The sequence below is a fragment of the Microcaecilia unicolor genome, chromosome 10 (genome assembly GCF_901765095.1).
Source record: "Microcaecilia unicolor chromosome 10, aMicUni1.1, whole genome shotgun sequence".
Taxonomy (NCBI): domain Eukaryota; kingdom Metazoa; phylum Chordata; class Amphibia; order Gymnophiona; family Siphonopidae; genus Microcaecilia; species Microcaecilia unicolor.
Genome location: NC_044040.1, coordinates 179137263 through 179160057, shown reverse-complemented (window position 1 = coordinate 179160057; position 22795 = coordinate 179137263). Strand labels below are relative to the sequence as shown.

General features: G+C 41.7%; 1 protein-coding gene across 1 annotated transcript; it reads right to left on the bottom strand.

Moving 5' to 3' along the window:
* Window positions 1-499: 499 nt before the first annotated feature.
* LOC115478661 (mast cell carboxypeptidase A-like) lies at window positions 500-21487 on the bottom strand. The gene is made up of 11 exons (XM_030216164.1): window positions 21388-21487; window positions 20966-21041; window positions 18986-19110; window positions 18441-18546; window positions 18066-18167; window positions 15272-15370; window positions 11398-11508; window positions 11110-11200; window positions 6037-6239; window positions 1702-1786; window positions 500-921 (listed from the first exon to the last, which is right to left on the bottom strand). The coding sequence occupies exons 1-11, from the start codon at window positions 21456-21458 to the stop codon at window positions 734-736; spliced, it is 1257 nt and encodes a 418-aa protein (XP_030072024.1). The 5' UTR covers window positions 21459-21487; the 3' UTR covers window positions 500-733.
* Between the last annotated feature and the right edge of the window lie 1308 nt (window positions 21488-22795).

Genomic DNA, 22795 nt, shown 5'->3' with positions numbered 1-22795 from the left:
GGGTTTGTGACCACTGGGGGAGTCAGGGGAGGTCATCTCCGATTCCCTCCAGTGGTCATCTGGGCACTTTTTGGGGCCTTATTCGTGGAAAAACAGGGTCCAGGAAAAGTGCTCTAAATTCTCGCTAAAAACGCATATTTTTCTTCCATTATCGGCAAAAGGCGCCCATCTCTGATCGCCAGATAACCACGCCCCAGTTCCGCCTTCACCATGCCTTCGACACGCCCCCATCAACTTTGTCCGCATCCGCGACGGAGTGCAGTTGAAAATGTCCAAATTCAGCTTTCGATTATACCGCTTTATTTGTTTTTGTGAGATAAACGTCTATCTCCCGATTTGGGTCGCAATATAGGCGTTTTTCTTTTTCAATTATAAGCTGGATTGTCATCTACCAACATTTGCTTATATCCGATCTGACGAAGAAGGGCAACCTTCGAAAGCTAATCAAGAAATGTATTATGTCCAATAAAAAAGGTATCATCTTATTTTCTTTTCCATGTTTTATTTTGTTTTATTTCTATTGATTACCCCTAAAAGGAGAAAGAGGGAGAGGGAATCAGCTGTGTACAGACATAGTCAATGTGAACTTCAGTCAACATCTTTCTTCCTATTGTTGCTGTTGTTGTTATTGTGTGTGTATGTGTGCGTGTGTTATGTTAGTAGCTTTATGTTAGTAGTAACATTAAACGTTTGAAAGCACAAATCCTTCCCCACATGCGACATGAACATAAATCTATGAAACATATCTGAGAATGTAACTGGAGATGTTTTTTACTGCCAACATGGTTTCTTCACAAGTTGGCTTTATGAGATTCTCAGGAAGAAGGAACCCGTATTTTCCTCTGTCACGAAGTTCAAAGGTGAAGGAGTACTTGATTCCCTCATCATAAGCCCAATCGTCGGATGATCCAGAGGTGGGATCTACAATATATGAACATTAAGAAATAGCATAGGTTAACATTCAGACAGAGAACTGCTGTTCTGTTTCAGAATGCCAGAGAAGTGATGGGAAGAAGGGGGAAGCAAAGGGGCAGGAAACCGTAGTAGAGCAGGCTATTGTTACCAGCAAGAGACATGGTCTTGGTGAACACCTCTTAAAAAACGTATTTTTGCCTGTAGCATGTGCCTAGCTCTACCCTGTAGCCCTATACATGTAAAATGGTGCATTCCATGACTAAAATTGATCAGCTGGATAAAAATGTTGCTTTAACATTTACCTGTCAACTGATACTATTTGTTCTAATACAAAAGAAGACACTCAGTCAAAAGGTAAATACAGAGTATTTTTCTAAATTCCCCTAAGGAATTTGGTTTTAAGCTTTGATGCTTTTTGATGGTGTTTTAGAGTGGAAGCATAGCCTAATGGTTAAAGCAGCAGTCTGAGAACTAGTGGAGTCCAGCTGAAATGCCACTGCAAGTTTTGGGAAAGTCAGTTAATCCACCATTGTCTCAGACACAAACTTAGCTTGCGAGCCCTCTAGAAACAGAAAAATACGTACTGTACCTGAATGTACTGCTTAGATAGCTTTTGGGCTTGCAGACAAAATATGAGAAATTAAAATAAATATTCTGATTAGAAAAAAAAAATAGACGATGGGTGGAAACCAAAGTGCATGGATTTTGTGTAAGAGCCTTGTGTATGTTTAGCCTTCTTGAAACTAACAATATGCCATAAAATGTTTAAATATTAGGAAATCTTACATATTGTAGATGCAGATGGTCCGTATTTATATTTTGTGCTGTAGAGACTCGATAAAGCATCCACTGCAGCCTTTGCAACATTATTCTGATTTAAGGAGAAAAAGACATCATTATTTGAAAACTGAAAGTACTTTTAAATAAGTAGTCAGCTGTAGTTCTAGGACATTTTTAAATATTAGTAAATACTGGGAATTAATATGAAATATGTCATTTATAAGCCCAGGGAAGATTAGAAAGGGGGAAGGGGGCAGAATCTGAGATGAGGAGAGGAAGCTAAAGGATTAGACACAGATGGGGAATCTTTACTAGGAAGGGGAAAAGAAAGGAAAATTAGAGATGAAAGAAGGATGGGGTCTCCAGGACTTCGGTAGGCAGAGGGGGAGAGAATCCCTTCACTTATTACCCCCCCTCCTTGCCTCACACACACACACACACACACACACACACACACACACACACACACACACACACACACACACACACACACACATATATACACTGATTGACACAATTCTATTCATGTGATTTGAACTGGCCATTGTTGGAAACAGAATACCAGACAAGATGGACCCTTGGTCTGACCCAGTAGGGCAACTCTTATGCTCTTATGTACTGTAGAGGTGAGATTTTTGCATTCCTTACTGCAGCTGCAGAATCATAAGAGACCAGGGACTTCCTTTATTGGTTATTGGCACATCAGAATGTAAGAAATTCCATTCTGGGTTAGACTAAGGTCCGTCAAACCCATGGAGATTTTATGACAGGAGACGGCATAACATAAAAAAGTTGAAACCATCTCCCCTGCACAGCCACTATATTGGTGTATCCTAAACAAACTATCAACTACATTCTTAAATCTTTCCTTCTCGCTCTTCCCTCACATGCTCTCACAGTTTTCAGCATATATTTTATTCAATCTCAGTTATAGAAACATGCCAGCTTGTACAGCATACAGATGTACAGAGAAGAACCATCAGAATGGAATTACCTTTCATCAGCTAGAGTAGTAATGCAATAAGGCAGCAGTCAGAGGTGGAAGAATACTAGGGTACATTATTCCACTTTGTAGGTTTTGTTTCGGGCAGCCAAGGAGGTTTCATAAAATCTCCGAATGTTGTTTATTAAACCTCCTTGTGGGCAGCAGGTGAGTATCTCATGTTTTCCTATGATAGTGGGTGGGCGGATGATTGTGCTCTGGCACAATTCCATAATTTTGCATAATTTAGCACAGGCCAATCTCTCCCATGGGCCAGATAGGCTCATGTCATCTCCTGTCATAAAACTTCCTTGATCAAACCCGATGGGACTGATATTGAAAGCATGGGAGGGAGCCTGGTTAACTCCTGCAGTTGGCGGTCAACCTGGATATTCATTGCTGGGCCGTTTTCGGTGAGCAGCATTGAATATCCGGTTTATTTTTAGCCAATCTAAAGTTAACCGGCTAACTCGATATTCAAAGACAGTTGGTTAACTTCAGACTACTTAAAGATATACCAGCTATTTAAGTGGCCAAATATGGCTGCTTACAATAGCTGGAAAGGGATTGAATATTCGGGAATAGCCGGCTATATCGCTCGATATAGCCAGTAACCACCTAGGTGCTAACCAGGAGTATTCAGCAGGGGATAACCAGCTATCCCCTGCTGAATATTGCTGGATAGTCAGTTAAGTGCCATTTAACTGGTAGGTGCTGTTCCTGGTTGGTTAATGGTTTTGAATATCAGGGGCAATGTCTTTCTTTCAAGAGTGGCCAGTCCAGCTCAGAAATACACAGCAGAATCCTCAAGAATAGATGCTTTCTTTGCTACTTAACACCCAGTGACAAGAAGTGGCTCTCTCAAGGCTAATGTTTATTGACTTTCCTCCAGGAGCTTTTCTAAACACAGCTATGTTAACTACCTTCACCACAACTTCAGCCAACATATTTCACAACTGAATTGTGCACTGAGTGACAAAATACTTCCAGTTAGTTTTAAAAGTACTACTAGCTTGGTGGAGTGTCTCCTAATCTTAGGGAATGGCTGTTTACCGTTTCTGTGCTACACATAATTTTATAGATCTCTGTCATAAGTTCTTTCATCTATCTCTTCTCCAAGCAGAAAAGCCATAATGCTTGACATCCCCCAGACCTGAAATCCCTCCCATCTTTTCCTTCTTCAGACTCCACACTCCCCAACTTTCTCTGCTTCTCAACACCCCCAGCCTTCTCTTTACACTTAATTCAAAGCAAGATCACTAATTTTCTCTGGCCCCCAAGGTCTTTCCCTACACAGACCCTCACTTCTCCTTCTTTCTCCTCCCCATCCCTCACATGCCTATTGTTAACTCTCCTTCTCTCCACCCCAGACACGTACCACATCGTGGCACACATTCCCATCTTACCTTCTTACTCTTTCCCCATGCACTTAGACCACTTCATTGTTCCCCACCATCCTCATACACACACCTCTGCATTTCTCTCTCTTTAGCACCCCCATGTGTCCAGACTGACTAATAAGCTAGAGATGGTTTCTATCATTATGTGGGTAGGTGTGTTGGTCATAGCACATAAAAGGAAAAGAGGACATTTCCCTAAAAATTAAACATCCTGGAAGACATATCTGAAGATGCCCAAAAAAGAGGACATGTCCTCTTAAAAGAGGACATATGGTAACCCTAACTATGTCTGTCAGCAAAACTAAGAGTTGTTTAATGGGTGATTGGTCAGAAAAGCTTTGCTGTGTGACACTGAAATCAGATCTAGCATGGTATTGTACACTGTAATCATACCAGTAAGTTCCCGAGTTATTAGAACACATGACTCTGGCCCTTTAGGAGTGCTACAGCAGATCGAACATAACGTCTTAAGGCAATCATTCTTAGCAAACACAGTTTCTATATGGAGTTGAGGCACAACACTTTTTAATCCGCTGTCCTAGTGGATGCATGCAATAATATTCAGGATAATGTATTCTCCTGTGTATGAATTTCAATAGTTTCCAAAGTAGAAAAAAGATGAAAAATGTGAAATCAATGGAAACTGAAATATGCATTACCATCTCTGCTGTGTAGGATATAGAAAAGAATACTTTGAGCAGTCTCATTTGCTGATTCAGATGAAGCAAAGTATCTTGTGGTGCAATCTGCTAGCTATTTCTGTTTGAATCAGGCTGTTTAGATTGGTATAAACATTTCTGTAGACATAGGGGTCAGGATGCATTAGTGGATTAGGACAGTGAGTAGCATGAGACTCACGGTGGCCATTTTGTTATGTTATGTTATATTATATCAGACTTATCACCCACCAACTCCCTGAAGTTGAGGTTCAAGGTGAGATACAATAAAGAAAACTGATTACAAAACATCAGAAGTGTACAAAAAAAAATCAATAAAACCATTAAAACAAAAACTACATAACATTATAAACTAAAATAAACTAAGTATTAAACTCAAAACATATGTTTTCAAAGCTTTACAAAATGAATAATAGTACTTCATCAAACTAATTCTAAAGGAAGATTATTCCAAACGTACATCCAGAAACAAAAAAGAGTGGGAAAATAAAGCCTTGAATCTAATAGACTTAATAGATGGAAATACCAGAAGTTCTTGATTGCAGCACCTGGTAATCACAGTGGGATTTAGAATTATCAATAATTGAGACAATCTATCTGGACAGTTACCTTCCAAAATTAAAAAAAAAACTAGGCATAATACCTTAAAGTGAATCCTAGCCTGTACTGGCAACCAATGCAGCTGCCCCAATAGAAGAGTCACATGGCCGCTACGGGACTTAGAGAAGATAAGTCTAGCAGCTGAATTTTGAATCAGTTGAATTTTACGAATCTAGCAGTTATAACCAGATATACTGAATTACAGTAATCCAGTAAAGCTAAAATTGAAAGTTGAACAATAATTCTAAAGTGGTCTCTCAGAAAATAAGAACATAGCAAACGAAATTGCTTCATCTTAAAATAGGCCTTCCTAATGAAATTGTGTGGTGCTGAGTATCGCCACAGGACGGCTTCTGTTGGGGGAGGGGGGGCTTGGGGACCCCCACCAGCCTAGGTATGTGGAGTTGCAGCAGGGGTGGAGAGCAGTGGGGAGGTGGAGAAAAATGTGCCCCCCCCCACTTTAGGCTCAGCCCCCCCCCCCAAACAAGGTCTGGCTATGCCTCTGGAATTACCCCTTTTGTGTCCCAGCAAAAACATGGCCTCTTGACTATTCTCAGTGTTGCTGTTCTCCATTAACAGCACCAGGGCAGCTTGAGAAAACCTGAATGTTGCCTAGCAAGAATCATGGATTATTAACAGGACATTAAAACATAGGCCCAGATTACCTTTGTTTCATACATACCAGTTCGTCATGTGTGGGTGCCAGTTCATAAGTATAGCTGTAAGGATAGAGGAGCATCTGAGAATAGGAGTGGAAACTGAGATATGCCTTGATGGACTGGATATTATGGCGAATAAAGTTGGCAACAGCCTTTGTCTCCTTCTCAGATTCAGCAGCAGGTCCACAGTAGATTTCAGAACATGAGTCATCTGATGAACCAATAGCTGCAAGGTATAAGTTTATATTTTAATGATGCGGATGATAATTTTATATCATTGTACCTACCTTGTGCAATAGAAATATACATAAGATATGCCTATTTTATAAAGAGAATTTACGCATATATGTCTTTATAAAATAACCCCCTATTAAGTGCAAGGTGCATGCAGTTAGTTGCCTCTTTGTGCACATATATGTCACTGTTCCCTCTAAGCTGAGCGGGAGTCCTCTGACTGCATTGCTGCCAGTGAGCGATGGTGCTTCAATATTATGTTGTCAATGGCTACAGACAGACAGGTTCTTTGGAGTCCTGCAGAGCTTGCCTGTCCCTCATTATTAAAAATGTGATAGTGAAACAGCACCTCCCACTGGCAGGAATGTAGGAGGAGGACTCCTGCTCAGCTTAGAGGGAACAGTGCTATGTGTGTCAAAAGTAGCATTTATGGGCTTTAGTACCCTAAGCGCTATTCTATAGTGATGTATGTAAGTGCTATGGCGTGCAAATGCAAGGGAAGCATACACATGGGAAGAACTTGGGGGAACATGGGTGTGTGTTGCAGTAATGTATGCAACTTATAGAGTACTAGATATTATGTGCCCCCTGGCTGTATTTAGGTTCGCCAGCTCCAGCGCCTCAATGTAAGATGCAATGATGCTGGGTTACCATAGAATTCTATGACAGAATCTGGGCACTCAACTACCATTATAGAATAGGTGCTCCCCACTAAGCATCAGGGTACCTAACAGGAGGTGCCTCTTATTGAATTGTCCCCATCCCCCCCGGATTCTGCACCGAAATCCAAGCTCCAAGCGTATCCTGTAACAATGTGCATAACTTATTCGACTTAATAAGCCAATCAGTGTTAATAACAGCACTTAACAAGCATTAATGAGCTCTAATTGTCAATAATTAGAATCTACACGTACAACTTGCTAAGTGTATCCTGTAACACAGTGCACCTAAGTTCTAATGTGTGCAGCCAAAGAGGGGCAGGTTATGGGCGGGGAAATGGGCATTTCATGGGCGTTCCAAAATTTACACACATAGTTATAGAATATGGCCCAGTGTGCCTAAATCTATATGCCAGGATTTATGCCATATTTTCATTGGTGTAAATGGATGAGCGTAGTTTTAGGTGCTGAGATATGAACTAAGCATATTCTATATACCGCACTTAAATTTAGGCACCTCTTATAGAATACGCTTAGGTGAAAATATTTTCAGTGCAGATTCTTTAGGTGCCATATATAGAATCTCCTCATTATGTCTGCCCAAAAACAGGTTTATATGCCTAAAAATACAGTAAGCGTGTACATGCATAGTTTATTGATTTGTTTAAAATATTTATGAACGTGTAATCCTATAGTACTTGGCAGTGCACAAATAAATCAACAATCAAATGTTTGCTGAAACAGTAGGATTTTCGGATTACGCTTAAACTGTGGCTGTGTACACCTCAGAGTAACTGGGAAACTATTCCAGAACTTTGGACTACTAAGTTTGAACATCGAGGATCTATACTCTTCATGACTAATTTGCCTATAGGAGGGCACCTCGTTTAGATTCTGACTGGCTGATCTAAGCATGTGAGTAGGCTGATAGATATGTTAAGTTGAGGCGATAATAGGGAAAACTAAGTTATTGAATACTTCAAACATTAATAGCAGAATCATAAATGTAATTCTTTGTTCAATTGTTATCAATGAAGGTCCTTCAAAACTGGAGTAATATGACAAAATTGATCATGCTCCACTTTAACTCTGTCCCTGTGCACATGTACTCTATAAGTATGTGTCGGCTTGCACTATGTGTACTTTTGGGTAGAGGGAAGCATATAGGACACAGTGGTGGAAATCAAGAGGACAGATCACATGCTAGGCCTTATGGGATATCATACCTGGTTAGCTTCATTTGCTATGAAGGAGGCAATCTTAAGCAAGGCTGAAGAAGTAGGTAATATAATATTAAGAGTGCCATAACTGGAATTGTATCTCAGGTGGTGGCCAAGGCCAGAAGGATGCTTGGCTGCATAGAGAAGAGCATAACTAGCAGAAAGGAGGAGGTAATAATACCCCTGTACAAGTCATTGGGGAAACTGTATCTTGGCAAGGTCATAAAAAAAGATACGAAAGACCTGAAAGCAGTTCAGAGGAAAATGACAAGAATGGTATAGGGTCTCCTCTAGGAGGCTATGAGATGAGATGAGATGTGAAACTTAACTATGCATATACTGGAGGAGAGGAGAGACAGGGAAGATATCATATAGCCATTAGCCGCTACTTTTGCACTGAACTTTTGGTGTGGAAAAGCATTCTAAGAGATTCAAGTTGCTGAAATGTGGCAGAAAGGGAAGAGCAAAAACACACTTTTGTGCCTATTTATAGGCTAGTGCCTAAGTATTTCTGTGTGGATCTGCAAAGGAAGAGTGGCCACGGCGGATCAGGGGCATGGGCGGGTCAAGAACGTTCCCTTAAAATGCGCACAGTCTTATAGAATTTGGGGGATCCACACTCAACTTGTGTACTGGGATTTACATCTGGTTTCAGGTGGTGTAACTCATCGCGCTCAAAGTTGAGTCCAGATCCCAGCGCTACACACTGTTCTGTAAAGGTCGCCAATCCCAGAGCAGAATACAATTCATTGCTGCTTTTTTTTTCAGCCCCGAATTCTGAGCGATATTTATAGAATTTTCCCATGATATAAATGGACAAACAAACCTTTACTAACAACGGAGAGACTATAGAACTAGAGAACATGAAATGGAGCTGCAAGTGTGCAAACTGAAAAGCAATATCAGGAAATGCTTTTTCAAGGAAAGGGTGGCCAATGCCTGGAATGCTTTCCTGTGAAGGAATTCAAAAAGGCATGGGATATGCATAGAGGATCCCTATATAGGAAGAAGAGGAATAAGAGTATAAAGCATTTCCACTCGAAATAAAGCATAAATGACTGAGACAAATAAAAGAGAAAAAAAAGATAGAGCATAGAAGAGGGTAACCTGCACAGAGTGGCAGATGCATCCATGGCCATCTATCTGGATAGACTGGATGGACCATGTTGGTCTTTATCTGCCATCAATTACTATGCTACTATGGGGCTCATTTTCAAAAAAGAAAAATGTCTAAAAAGAGGCATAAAGCAGCATTTGGATGTCCAAATCAGTATTTTTGAAACCTATTTTTTAGATATTTTTCTATGCTGTGTGTCCGCAGTGCATCCAGATCTCAAGGGGGAGTGTTAAGGGCGGGATTAGACTTGGACATTTTTCAGTCAAAATGGAACAAAACAAAACCGCCCAGAACTAAAACAAAGACATTTTAAGCTAGACCTGTTTTTATAACGAATAAAGCTAAAAAAGGTGCCCTAACTGACCAGATGACCACTGGAGGGAATCAGGGATAACCTCCCCTTACTCTCCCAGGGGTCACTAACCCCCTCCCACCCCCCAACATTACTTAGCAGCCTCTATGCCAGCCTCAGATGTTATACCCAGATCCATTAGAGCAGTATATAGGTCCCTGGCATAGTCTAGTGCTGGGTGCAGTGCATTGCAGACAGGTGGACTAAGGCCTATACCTCCCCCTATCTATTACACTTATGGTGGAAACTGTTAGCCTTCCAAAACTCACCAGAAACGCACTGTACCCACATATAGGTGCCCCCTTCAACCATAAGGTCTATTGTAGTGGTATGTGTAAAGTTGGGGGGGTAATGAGTTTTAGGTAGGTCTTGGGGGGGCTCAGCAGACAAGATAAGGGTGAGACGTGTACCTGGGAGCATTTATTTGAAGTCCACTGCTGTGCCTCTGACTCCTCCTACTTCCCAATGGCTTGATTTTGTGCGTTTTTCACTTGGATTTTTTTTTTCAAAAATGGACCAAAAAGATAAAAGCATAGAGCATGAAAACATCTAGGAAACTGCCATTTTTGAAAAAAAAAAAAAAAAAGGATAAATGTTTTTCTGTTTTGAAAATGGCTATATTCCCCACTTCAAGTTGGACTTAGACGTCATATTGAAAATGCCCCTCTATGCTACCTAATTTTATAAGAGCTCATTTACACATGCAAATCAGCATTTCCCCTGGATTATGTATATGGTGTTCAAAACTGTGTGCGGAAATTTGGGCATAAGCCCAATTTCCACATGCTTAATTAACGCTAATAATTGGGTGCTAATAATTATCAGAGCTAATTGGCAACAATTAGAATTTACGTACTTATCTTGCTAGACATTCTATAAAGATGCACGTGTAAATTCTAGTGCATGGATCTGAAAAGGGGGCATGGCCAGGGGAGGGACATGGGCGAGTCATGGTTGTTCCAAGAATTTGCATGCACTGTAACCAAATGTGCCTGACCTGGGCCTAATTTAGGCCTGGGAATTTTCACCAGGTTTCAGTTGGTGTAAATCCTTGTGCCTAAAAGTTAGGTGCGGATCCCAGCGCTAGATGCTAATTATAAATGGTGCCCAACTTTGAGCACTGTTTATGGAATAGCGCCACATATAGAATTTGGCCCGCTATTGACAAGCTGTTTTACTCCCTGTTTTATTGATTAACTTGGTAATATGATATTAATTGTGGTATGTTTCTACTTTAAAACCTTTGTAAGAAAAGAATAATTTATATCATACATCTGGATCTGTAATAGTAAGATGTTTTAAAGATGTTACTTATGTAAAATTAATAGAATTTATATATGCCTCAGAGCTTTCAGGCACAAATGCATTTTGCAGTGATTCAATGAATATGCTATTATGCTGGCCTTTTATCCTGCATTCTTGTACTCTGAGTCATCAGTTAATGCAAGCTTTTCTTTAACATTGCCTCACTCTGTAAACTGGGTTTTCAGTTCTTGTACTGAAGTGATACATACTGCACCATGCAGAATCAAAGTTCCTATTGAGGTCGGTGCCAATGCAATTTGTATTGGAACTGTTGGACCGATTCTTCCTCCACATGCGATCCTTCAAAAAAAAAAACCAAACCAAAACCAAAATAATACAGTAGAGATAAGTAAATTGACCCTGGTTAGACTGATATACAGACTTAAAACCACACCTAGCGAAGTTTGGGAAGGGGTGGGAAGTTTCAGGAGGGGGATAGAGGTGAACCTGTAGTAGGCAAAGAGAACGTAGGAGAGATAATTGAATGGATACATTACAGCAGTCCACGTCCAGACATAGCCATCGATGTTTAATACAGGAAGGACATAGAAAGTCAGCCTGTTCAATAGTTTGGTCATAAGCTTGTTCTTGCCATAGGTTTTAGTGGCCTGGAAAAGAGAGAGAACAAATGCACTTTTCACTACAGAAATACTGAGTCCTTTGAGATACAGTCTACGATGGGGATCAAAAGCAGACATTACTTAATGCAAATACATAGAAAGTAAAACAGTAGTCACCTAGCTGAGGAGAGACAAATAAACCCTCAAACTGACCATCCCAAAAGGAAGCTGCTCTGATTTCTCTTTGGACTAAGCTGTGCTAAGGTTTTGTACATAATGCAGGTTAACAGCCCAAATCAAAGTGTGTTATGTGCAGAACCTCTGTTAACTGTTGGGTGTTAATCCTTTCTGGGCACACCTGCTGTGCTGTTTTAGCTGTTTGTTTGCATGATTTATTGAGACTGCGGTTGCTCTCCCTTTTTGTCTTTTGCATTTCAACAAAGCAGTAGCCCCTGAGGAAGGCAGACAGCCAAAACACGGACCGAGTTGGGTCTGAACTGTTTATGCAACTTTTACTGGAGAATAAACTTTTTAATCTTGAAGATATTGGACTTCTGGTTATTCTTGGAACTGTCTTCCACTCCTTGGTTGTCCGTTTGTCTGCTGTGGAAGCATTCAATTCCCTTTTTGCTTTGAACTGTTGGGTATTCTCAGCACTCTGGGGAAGGCAGCTATGAAGTACATAACAGAGCAATGGCATGGCTGATTAATGCACAATGCAGGTAGCACAAGACTTGTTAGGTTGTTAGAGACACCATTTTAGAGATAGTGATGGCAGGGCAGGAGGGACTGGGGATCGCTCCTGCCTGAAGACCACTGGACCACCAGGTACAGGGCTGGTAGGCCTACTGAGATGGTGGGGTGCCCTTTGAGGGATAGGGGGATGCGATCAGTGTGTGTAGGGGGGGATGGCAGCACCAATTTAGATTCTGGCCTGGGAGTATGAGTCTGCAACTTTGAGGCCCAGTGTTTCTAGCACAGTAAAATAACCCCAGCCATTGTATGCCCATAACATGATTTGCAGAGTGCACCTGGAACATATTGCAAGTCTCCTTCTGGTTTTTACATAGGAATGAGCTGCTTTACATGTATTTGCATGTTTTGCATTTCATTACTATGTAACCTGCAGTGACCTTGGTAGGGCAGGACAAGCTGTGTTAGAACCCTTTAAGTCACGCTAAGGGGCAAGTAACATGACTAAAAGGCCCTAACACAGTTTGATAACTCCCCCACTTAAAGCAGTAAACCAGGTATGCTGAGCATAATTTTAAATTATTCTACCTATAGTCTGTGCTACATAATCACTTGTATGTTATGCACTTTCATTTACTTTCTGTTAGAATCAGTCCCTTGCTAGGAATACCATCAAGGCACAAATAACTTGAATAACTGAACAGTGTGGATGATTTCTCAGGGATAATTAATCCAACAGTTATCTGTTTGTTTCTATATGGCTAATATCCAACAGAAATGGTGTGTCTTATGTTTCATTAACATGGTAACATAGTAGATGACAGCAGATAAAGACTTGTATGGTCCATCCAGTCTGCCCAACAAGATAAACTCATAGTATAAGGTATGATGTGATACTACATACATATACTTGATCTTGATTTGTCCTTGCTATTTTCGGGGCACAAACTGTAGAAGTCTGTCTGACACTGGCCATATTCTTTACTTACTGAAGCTGAATCTGTCCAGCCATGATCAGGGCACAGACCATAGAAGTCTGCCTAGCACTGGCTTTGCTTCCCAATTACTGGTGTGGCCATCTAATTACCACTAAGCTTGTTTGGTTCCATGCCTTCTATACAGGATTCCTTTGTGTTTGTCCCATGCATTTTTGAACTCCATTACCATTTTCATTTCCACCACTTCCTGTGGAAGGGCATTCCAGGTATCTACCAGCCTCTCCATGAAAAAGTACTTCCTGACATTATTCCTGAGTCGGCCCTCCTGCAAATCTCAATTCATGTCTTGTAGTTCTATCACCTTCCTGTCTCTGTAAAAGGTTTGTAAATTAATATCTTTCAAAAATTTGAATGTCTGTATCATATCACCCCATCTCTCCTTTCCTCCAGGGTATACACGTTCAGGCCCTCAAGTCTCTCCTCATATATCTTGCGATACAAATCCTATACCATTTTTGTCGCTTTTCTCTGAACTGCTTCAAGTCTTTTACATCCTTAGCAAAGCTGAACACAATACTCCAAGTGTTACAGGGACATCATGTATAAATTGTAGTAAGCCAGCATCCAAGCCCAATATTGACATCTATTCTATTTAATGAAATCTGCTAAGCTGTCATGCATATGTTTGTGTTAATCTGTTCGTAAGCCCTTGAGCCCAGGCTGATTCCTAGGAAGGATCTTGGCCAAAGCCTAGGGTGGACCAAACAGGTGCTATGCACAACCCCAGCCACCAAGCCCCGAACACACAGGACAAGCAAAAAAGCACCACCAGAAAAAGGGAGATAGACCACTCAGGCGGGCTTCACGGCTGAACGGGAATCCACTCATACAGAGTCCAAGCATGCAGGCCTCACGGCTGAACAGGAACCAAGTCATACACTGGGAAGGGAGAAAGAACAACAAGGGGTCCCCTGAGGGACTGGAGCACAAGCATCACACACAGCGCAAGCTAGAGACACCAGGGAAAGGGCGACAGACAGAAGCTACTATAGGAATACACAAGTCTGTGCCACACGGCAGTCAAGGCTAAAGGAAGCCACTCAAAAGAATACTCTAGGCTGTACCATAGAGCATTCAAAGGTAAGGGGAAGCCACCTATAGGAATACACAAGGCTGTGCCACACAGCGCACAAGGGTAAAGGGAATCCACACAAAAGAATGCACAAGGCTGGCCCCACAGCACCCAAGGGTAAAGGGAAGCTGCATATAGGAATACACAAGGCTGTGCTAGACAGCACACAAGGGTAAAGGGAAGCTGCTTATAGGAATACACAAGGCTGTGCCACACAGTGCACAAGGGTAAAGGGAAGCAAACAGAGAAAGTTATCTTAACAAACACAGATCAGACAAGGAGCAAAGCTCAGCAAACCAAGGGGAAAAACAGGCTAAGGGAAGGCCGCTTCTGGAACAGCAAACAGCAGGAAGCAGGGCAAACATGACATACAAAGATAAGGCAAACAAAGGAAAACTTAAACAAATGAACAGGAGCAAATACAAAGACAGGGAGGCTGCTGACAGAGGCAGGACTACAGAAGACAAATACTAAATTCAGCACATAAAGGATTACATTGAGGAAAGGGAAACTAAACAAATGAACTGGAACGATATAAGGGACAAGCTTACCACAGACCACACTATACCAGCAAACAGGGAACAGACTCAGGTGCAGGGGACTGAAACAATCAAGCTCACGCTGGGAACACCCAGCAAACACAGAAGCTACAAGCTACGAGGAGAGAAGAGAAAGTCCAACAAACACACAGTGTGCAACAGCACAGACTGAGAGAAGGTGGAACAGGCTTCAGTTGACAGGAATCAAATGCTAAAGCATGGCCTGTAGGGAGAGGTAAGCTTAAATAGATAGATCAGGCTTCTGAAGTCTGCTGCTTCAGATGTCAGCTCAACCCCTGACAGGCCAATCAGAAGCAAGTCCCAAACATTCCCCTGCCTGTCTAGCAGATTCCTAACAGTATGTAAGTTTCAAAATTAAAATGCAAAGCCAACAACCAAAGAGGGGAATAAGAACCAAGGTCTAGGCTTCACATGTAGTTAGAAATCTCTAACTGGCAAGACTGTCAATAATTTAGAATTTTGATTTGCACAATTCCCCATTCACTGACCTCATTTACAAACCACTGGCAGAATGCAGGAGAGATCCATTCTCGGGCATGAATACCACAGTCTATAAAAATGGCTTTCTTCACTGAACCTTTTCCAACCTTTAAAAAAATAATGTGAATGTTTATTGTTTAGATGCTCAATATGCTGGTCTTTATCCTATAATATATATAGCATTTGTTAATTATATTATACCTGTGACATATAGGATGGATGAAATCTATGGTCCATTGTCCTCATCTGTTGCAGCGAAGTGGTTACTACTCAACAAATATGTTTTTGTGAACATTTATCATGTAAAAACTATTAATCTGGCATTGTAATTACAGATGAAACCACATGGATTTGATAAACGATCCTACACTCTCTGAAAGATAAATTTTCCCATTAAGAGGACAATGACGGGGCCCGGTGCCGGGGTCTCTCTCTCTCTCCTGCTCCTGTCAGGACCCTACTACTACTACTATTTAGCATTTCTATAGTGCTACAAGGCATACGCAGCGCTGCACAAACATAGAAGAAAGGCAGTCCCTGCTCAAAGAGCTTACAATCTAATAGACAAAAAATAAATAAAGTAAGCAAATCAAATCAATTAATGTGAACGGGAAGGAAGAGAGGAAGGTAGGTGGAGGCGAGTGGTTACAAGTGGTTATGAGTCAAAAGCAATGTTAAAGAGGTGGGCTTTCAGTCTAGATTTAAAGGTGGCCAAGGATGGGGCAAGACGTAGGGGCTCAGGAAGTTTATTCCAGGCGTAGGGTGCAGCGAGACAGAAGGCACGAAGTCTGGAGTTGGCAGTAGTGGAGAAGGGAACAGATAAGAAGGATTTATCCATGGAGCGGAGTGCACGGGAAGGGGTGTAGGGAAGGACGAGTGTGGAGAGATACTGGGGAGCAGCAGAGTGAATACATTTATAGGTTAGTAGAAGAAGTTTGAACAGGATGCGAAAACGGATAGGGAGCCAGTGAAGGGTCTTGAGGAGAGGGGTAGTATGAGTAAAGCGACCCTGGCGGAAGATGAGACGGGCAGCAGAGTTTTGAACCGACTGGAGGGGGAGAGGTGACTAAGTGGGAGGCCAGCAAGAAGCAGATTGCAGTAGTCTAAACGAGAGGTGACAAGGGTGTGGATGAGGGTTTTGGTAGAGTGCTCGGAAAGAAAGGGGCGGATTTTACGGATGTTGTAAAGAAAGAAATGACAGGTCTTGGCGGTCTGCTGGATATGAGCAGAGAAGGAGAGAGAAGAGTCAAAGATGACCCCAAGGTTTCGAGCTGAGGAGACAGGGAGAATGATCGTGTCCCAACAGGAGCAGGAGGGAGAAAACTCTGGTGCTGGGCCCCCCTTGGAGGCTGGGGAGGACCTGGAGGAACAGCCACAGCAGGCTGCTCTTCTTCACAGTCTGCTGCATTGCCTCCCCTGGGGCTGATTTTTTCCTCAGGCCGCACATGGTGACAGCAGTAGCAATTCGGGGGGGGGGGGGCAGTGGCAATGATGATGATACTGGGGAGGCCCGGCAGCAGCGACGAACCTGGGGGAGGTACTGGCGGTGGCCTTGTCTCGGGCCTGGCTCAGTCTCTTGGCAGCCCTGTACACACTCACCTTTCTGAGCTGCCTCTAATTGATCTCCATGCCCTCTTGGAGATGTTGTGGAGTGGCAGGTGGTGGTACTGATTGAAAATTTCTCAAGCACAGGAAGACTAGGAGCTCTGTGTCTCTGACACACTGAAATTAGGCTCCCTCTGAAGAGACATGACTGGCCACTCTGAGGAATGTTCCACCACATGCAGAAGAGATTGTGCTGCCATTGCCATGGACATTTTCTCGATGCAGGGAGCAGAACCTCCATTGCACGTTTTGCCTAGTGTATTTCTGATTGGCAGAGATGTTTATTTTAGAAGGTCTTTGATGTTTGCAGTGTATCCTCTTTCCAAATTTTTTTTTTGTATATTTTAAAATACTGGAACATGTATGTTTATTTTTTCCATTATGGACTTACATTTTTACATGTTTTCCGGTAAACCTTTGTTTCGCCATTTGAACGTCATATCAAAAAATGTCTATATTACATTCAGCTATTTAAAGATCCACAAAAATTCTTAATAGCGGGGGAGCAGTAGATAAACCAAATTATCACAAATTCCAACACTTAAATCCTGACGTACTTAACTTAATAAACATGCCCCATGTCACAACTTGTAACGTATTTATTCAATTTCATCTTATTTATAACAAATATTTTTAGGACTACTCAGTGGTGGCTGTTCCTGAGGATCCAGCTACAATTTTCTTGTGTATAAACTGATAAGTTGAACTTAAACATAAGTTTCTTCTACGAACTGAAGATATATGGACATATTTTTAATATGGAGAGGACAGTAAAATTGGACCAATGATGAGATCTGATGGGTTATTGTTTTTCCCAATGAGTTATTCTCAGAAAACAGTCACCACTGACTGGTCCTAAAAATTCTTTTATAAATAAGATGAAAATGAATAAGTATGTTATAAATTGTAATATGGGACATGTTTATGAAGTTAAGTATGTCAAGATTTAAGTGTTGGGATTTGAGGTAATTTGGTTTATCCTTTATAATGTATTACATAAAGCATTTTATTTAAATCTGTTATGACCAAAGTTTCTATATTGAGAAATATAAGATGATGGAGTGTTAATGACCTCCAACACCAGTTGAGCTATATTTGAGTCATGGTAGAATGTATGTTGTGTCTTTAGTATGTGTGGTCTACAGTTGCATAGTGGTTTTGATAACAGGTAAGCTTCCTGAAAAATCATCTCTTTACCTTCAGGAGGTACATTGGGCGTTCCTCAGTAGTAGTTCCAATCTGGGTGCGAGAAACCAAATCTGGATATTTTGCAGCAATGTTAGCAGTCCAGGCAACAATCTTTAAATTAAGCAATAATTCTTAGTTACTGAAAGAATTGTATGCTTGGGTTTAATTAAAATGTTATTAAAGAAAGACTTGGGGTTGGGTTGGGTTGGAGGTTGGGGGATGGGGATGGAAAGTATAGTGCAGATTTACATCTAGATTTTTCATTTTCAATCATTTAGAGGCATATTTTCAAAGCACTTTGGGAGGCTAAGTTCCATAGGTTTCTATGGAACTTTGAGAGGCTAAGTGCTTTGAAAATGAGCTTGTTTGTCTTCCATTCTGTACCTTTTCCCATTTATTGTATTTTGAGTAACTGTGTCTTCTATTGGAGGAATTCGGTTTTCCATCAAACTGTTTTTCGATCCCCTCTTGCACATTTTGAAATAAGATTCTGTTTGAATAGAAAAATGGCCAAAACATTTACTTTTTTAACAAACAAAATATTGACCAACATACCTAACAGTTGTAAAATATAATGGAGTGTAAAGGGTAGTTGACATTATAAGCAGATTATGATGGGGACGTGGGTGCCTCATTTTACATGGGTAAGCTACCAGACAGCATGCAATGGAAATAACTTCTGGTCATTATTGACCTGAATGGATTAGAACCAATGACTAGGGGCACCACCTGGTCCTATGCCTTATATCATGTCAAAGCTCCCCTGCAAATGGAAATTGTGAGATCCAGAAGTTCACATTGCATCAAAGTTGTATGCTATAATTTTTTTTGAATGAAAGCATTAGTTTTACAGCAAAAATGGAATAACATGCAACACATTGTCTAATACCTGTTAGTCTAATATACATATATGGTAACAAAAAACATACTCATATTGCATGCCATTCTGTTCTAAAAGAGTCTGGATGTTTTCAGTCTGATATGCTCCAACACGGAAATCCACATCCATTTGGGGGACAATAGCATGAGCTGAATCCGGGCGCCAGAAATCGAGCTGCAACAGAGGAAATCAGTGCATCTCATTTTGTTGATCAGCTGTTCTCTGCCAGCAGAGGAATTATCCAAATTTGTGAGCTTTTGAGACCGCTCGAGTGTTGAAAACTTGTAAGTGATAGAATCTTTGGATATTTGTTTTGTCAGTTTGTTAAACAGTTATCACAGGGGCCCTTTTACTAAGACGTGTAGGTGCCTTCGTGCATCCAACGCATGTCAATTTGGACAAGCCCCAGGCGGTAATTCCATTTTTTATGCATGTTTGATATGTGCGGCAGAAGATATTTTTAATTTTCTACCGTGTGGCGCTAACCGGGCAGTAATCGGCAGTGTATGAGCGCTGATGATTACCGCCTGGTTAACGTATGAGACCTTACCACTAAGTCAGTGGGAGGTGGTAAGGTCTGAGGCCCAAAATGGGTGCGCACCAATTTTTATTTTGCCACACGTCCATTTTCGGCACACCTTTCTAAAAGGACCCCACAGTCTCTAAAGACTTCTGTATTCCCTGGGAACAATGGGGGATATCTCTTCAACAAGGCATATCATGACATCGATCAACTATTGTAAACGCTATACATCACCACTTCACCTTATAGTCTAACTGGTCTCTTTCTATGCCTATTCAGGGCTGGTCAAACCCGGTAAGCGGGGTAAGCACCGCAGGGGGGTGCTGCGCCGCCATACCGCGCCGCCCTTGGGGGTTTAATTTACCTCCGTCCCAGCGGCTGCGTCATTTGAAAGCTCTGCCCATCTCTTGCCTTCCCTCCCTTTGTGAGTTCGTTCTGCAGAGTCCCACCTTCTGATGTCATTTCCTCGAGGGTGGGACTCTGAGGGCACAAACTCACGAAGGGAGGGAAGGCTAGAGATGGGCAGGGCTTTGAAATGACGCGGCTGCTGGGACAGAGGTAAATTAAAAAAGACAAACCACGTAGGGTGGCAAGAAGAAAAAGGGGGATGTTGGGGGGAGAAGAGGGCGGGCAGGTGGCCATAAATGGGAGGGGGATGGGGTGAAGGAGAATCGCTGGACAGGGGCAGGGTGGGAGAAGAGAGAAAGAAGATGCTTGGGGGGGGGGGCGTCAACTCATAGTCTGCAGGGGGGCACCAGAGACCCTAGGACCGGCCCTGCCTATTATCCTATTCTCTATGCAACTCCAAATGTAACTTTCTACTCTGGAATGGCGAATGCCATAACCGAACATTGTAAGCCACATTGAGCCTGCAAAAAGGTGGGAAAATGTGGGATACAAATGCAACAAATAAATAAATAAATAAATAAATAAATAAATAAATAAAATAAAATAAATAAATAATTTTGAAATCTGCTCACATTGATACAAAGCCCATGTGCATTTTCCTCTAGTTTTCAAAGTGAAGGAATATGAGTACCATCCCCGTTGCATTTCACCTCTGGAAAACATACCTGCATATATTTTTTATGGTTCATTTTGAGTTAACATTGAGAAAGTGAATAATAAAAAATACAATTGTCCTGCTTTTACTGTAGGTATTTTTTCTAATGTGCAAAAAAAAAAAAAAATGCATGTGATTACCTCTCCCAATCAAACTCCATCCCAGGAATACCTTCATACCAAGGGACTAAATACATTCATTGTTAAATATGCATAGTTTTACCTAAATTGAGAGGGGGGCAAGTTTTGAATCAGTCAATTTATCTGGGTACATTGCTTTTGAAAATAGCTCTCAATTTGGCTACTAAAACTGTGCATCATAAATCTAAAACATAACAAAGAACTTAGTATTTCAGCAAACGGATTATGCATCATATACCATCACAATACATAAATAGACATCCCTACCACCTCACAGATGGCAGAACCTTGACGATGCCCTACCTGGACAATGCTGGACAAGTATTTCACAAAATTCACTTGACTTTCATCCTGCGGCTTGACATGCAACACTTTATCTCTGTAAAGGAGGTAAAATGATCACATTTGGAAAGAAATGTATATGTGTTCGGAAGACTAGTGAAACAGATCATTACTACCACTAATATTTATCATTTCTATAGCACTACTGTACTACTGTACTGTGTAAGTGTATTGTACTGCAGACTGTACACTTACACATAACAGAGGGTCTCTCCCCTTTGCAGCTTACATTCAAGACAAACAGGACAAATGAGAGCATTAAGAAGTTTCACTTATTATTGGGAATGGCTAAAAACAACATGGGTATGAACAAAAGAATGTAGACTTAAGACTTAAAGAAAGCTTCAAAACGGTGGGTGCTTTTAAATCTTAATAAATCTTACCTATCAAAACGGCGAGTGAATCCTACAGAAAGAGACACTGCCACCAGACCCCAGAGTAACATACGCTTCATGTTTCTTCTGTCTCTTGTCAGAGGCTCCTTCTATGCTTATAACTGAACTTCTTATCACTCACTAAGTCTTCAACATCCCCTTAACGGATATCAGATACTTTTCCTCTCTCCTCTATTTAGCGACTTTTGTATTTATTCAGGAACCCTTTTATCAAGCTGCGGTAAAAGTGGCCCTGTGCTAGCGGCAGTGCGTGTTTTTGCCGCATGTTGAGGCCCCTATTACCACAGAGGGTAAACAGGCTGAAAAAAGGAATGACTGTGGGGTAATGTCGCACTTGCCACGCGGCCATTTTTTTTTTTGGGGGGGGGGCACTTACTGCCACCCATTGAGGTGATGTTAAGGGCTCCTACGCTAACCTGGTGGTAAAAATATGGAAATAATTTTCCATAGCACTAGAAATGGCGCACGCTGCTGCAGTAGCCCAGTGGCAGTTGCGGATTAGTGTGCGGCAAGGCTATTGCTGCATTTTGGGTGGAACTAGGCAAGAAGTGGGTGGGCACCAAGTGTTCTCCTCCCCCTCTAAGCACCATGCAAAAAATATCTCAGCTAGCAGTAAATGCTTCTTTCCACCTTGGCAGTCTGTAGCAGGCATGCGCTGAAAACTGAGCATGTGCAGGTGCCGGTATCGTGGAGAGTAGCATTTTCATTACCATCAGGGGAAAGTCTTCAGCTGGCCGTGGGCTTGAGCCCTAAGTGAGTGGGCCTGGCCCACCCAGGCCACCTGTGGCTACGCCACTGTATTGCTGTGCACTAACCCTTTAGTAAAAGGGCCCCTCTGTGAGATGTATGCAATGAGTATTTGCTGATAACCCAAAGCACCTATATAACAGCATTATAATACCCAGACTAAGATGAAGAGTGCTCACAGCCCATATTTAACAAAGAAAATAACGTGTTTATATTTATTAAAACATTTAATATACTGCTTAGCTATATCAAACATCAAAGCAGTTTACAATCATTAAAAACAAAAAAGACACATATCACAAAAAGAACTCCTGGCATTGCTGCCAGTGGGAGGTGGTGCTTCATAATTGTTTTCAATTGCTAGGGACAGGCAGGGTCCCTGGAGTCCTGCTGAGCTTGCCTGTCCCTCATTATTGAAAATGTAATACTAAAACAGCACCCCCCACTGGCCAGGCTGTAGGTGGAAGATTCCTACTCGGCTTAAAGGGAACAGTGCACCTATCAGGGGCATAATCGAAAGAGAGACGCCCATCTTCCGACACAAATCGGGAGATGGGCGTCCTCTCAGGGTCGCCCAAATCGACATAATCGAAAGCCGATTTTGGGCATCCTCAACTGCTTTCCATCGTGGGGACGACCAAAGTTCCCG

Bases quoted from the DNA above. Each gene is read 5' to 3' on its own strand.
- LOC115478661 (XM_030216164.1), bottom strand. From the start codon at position 21,458: ATGAAGCGTATGTTACTCTGGGGTCTGGTGGCAGTGTCTCTTTCTGTA. The intron at 19,111-20,965 runs GTAGGGCATCGT...CCTCTGTTGCAG, and splicing joins ACTTGTCCAGCATTGTCCAG to CTCGATTTCTGGCGCCCGGA. The intron at 15,371-18,065 runs GTAAAGAGATGA...ATTTTTTTAAAG, and splicing joins GCCCAATGTACCTCCTGAAG to GTTGGAAAAGGTTCAGTGAA.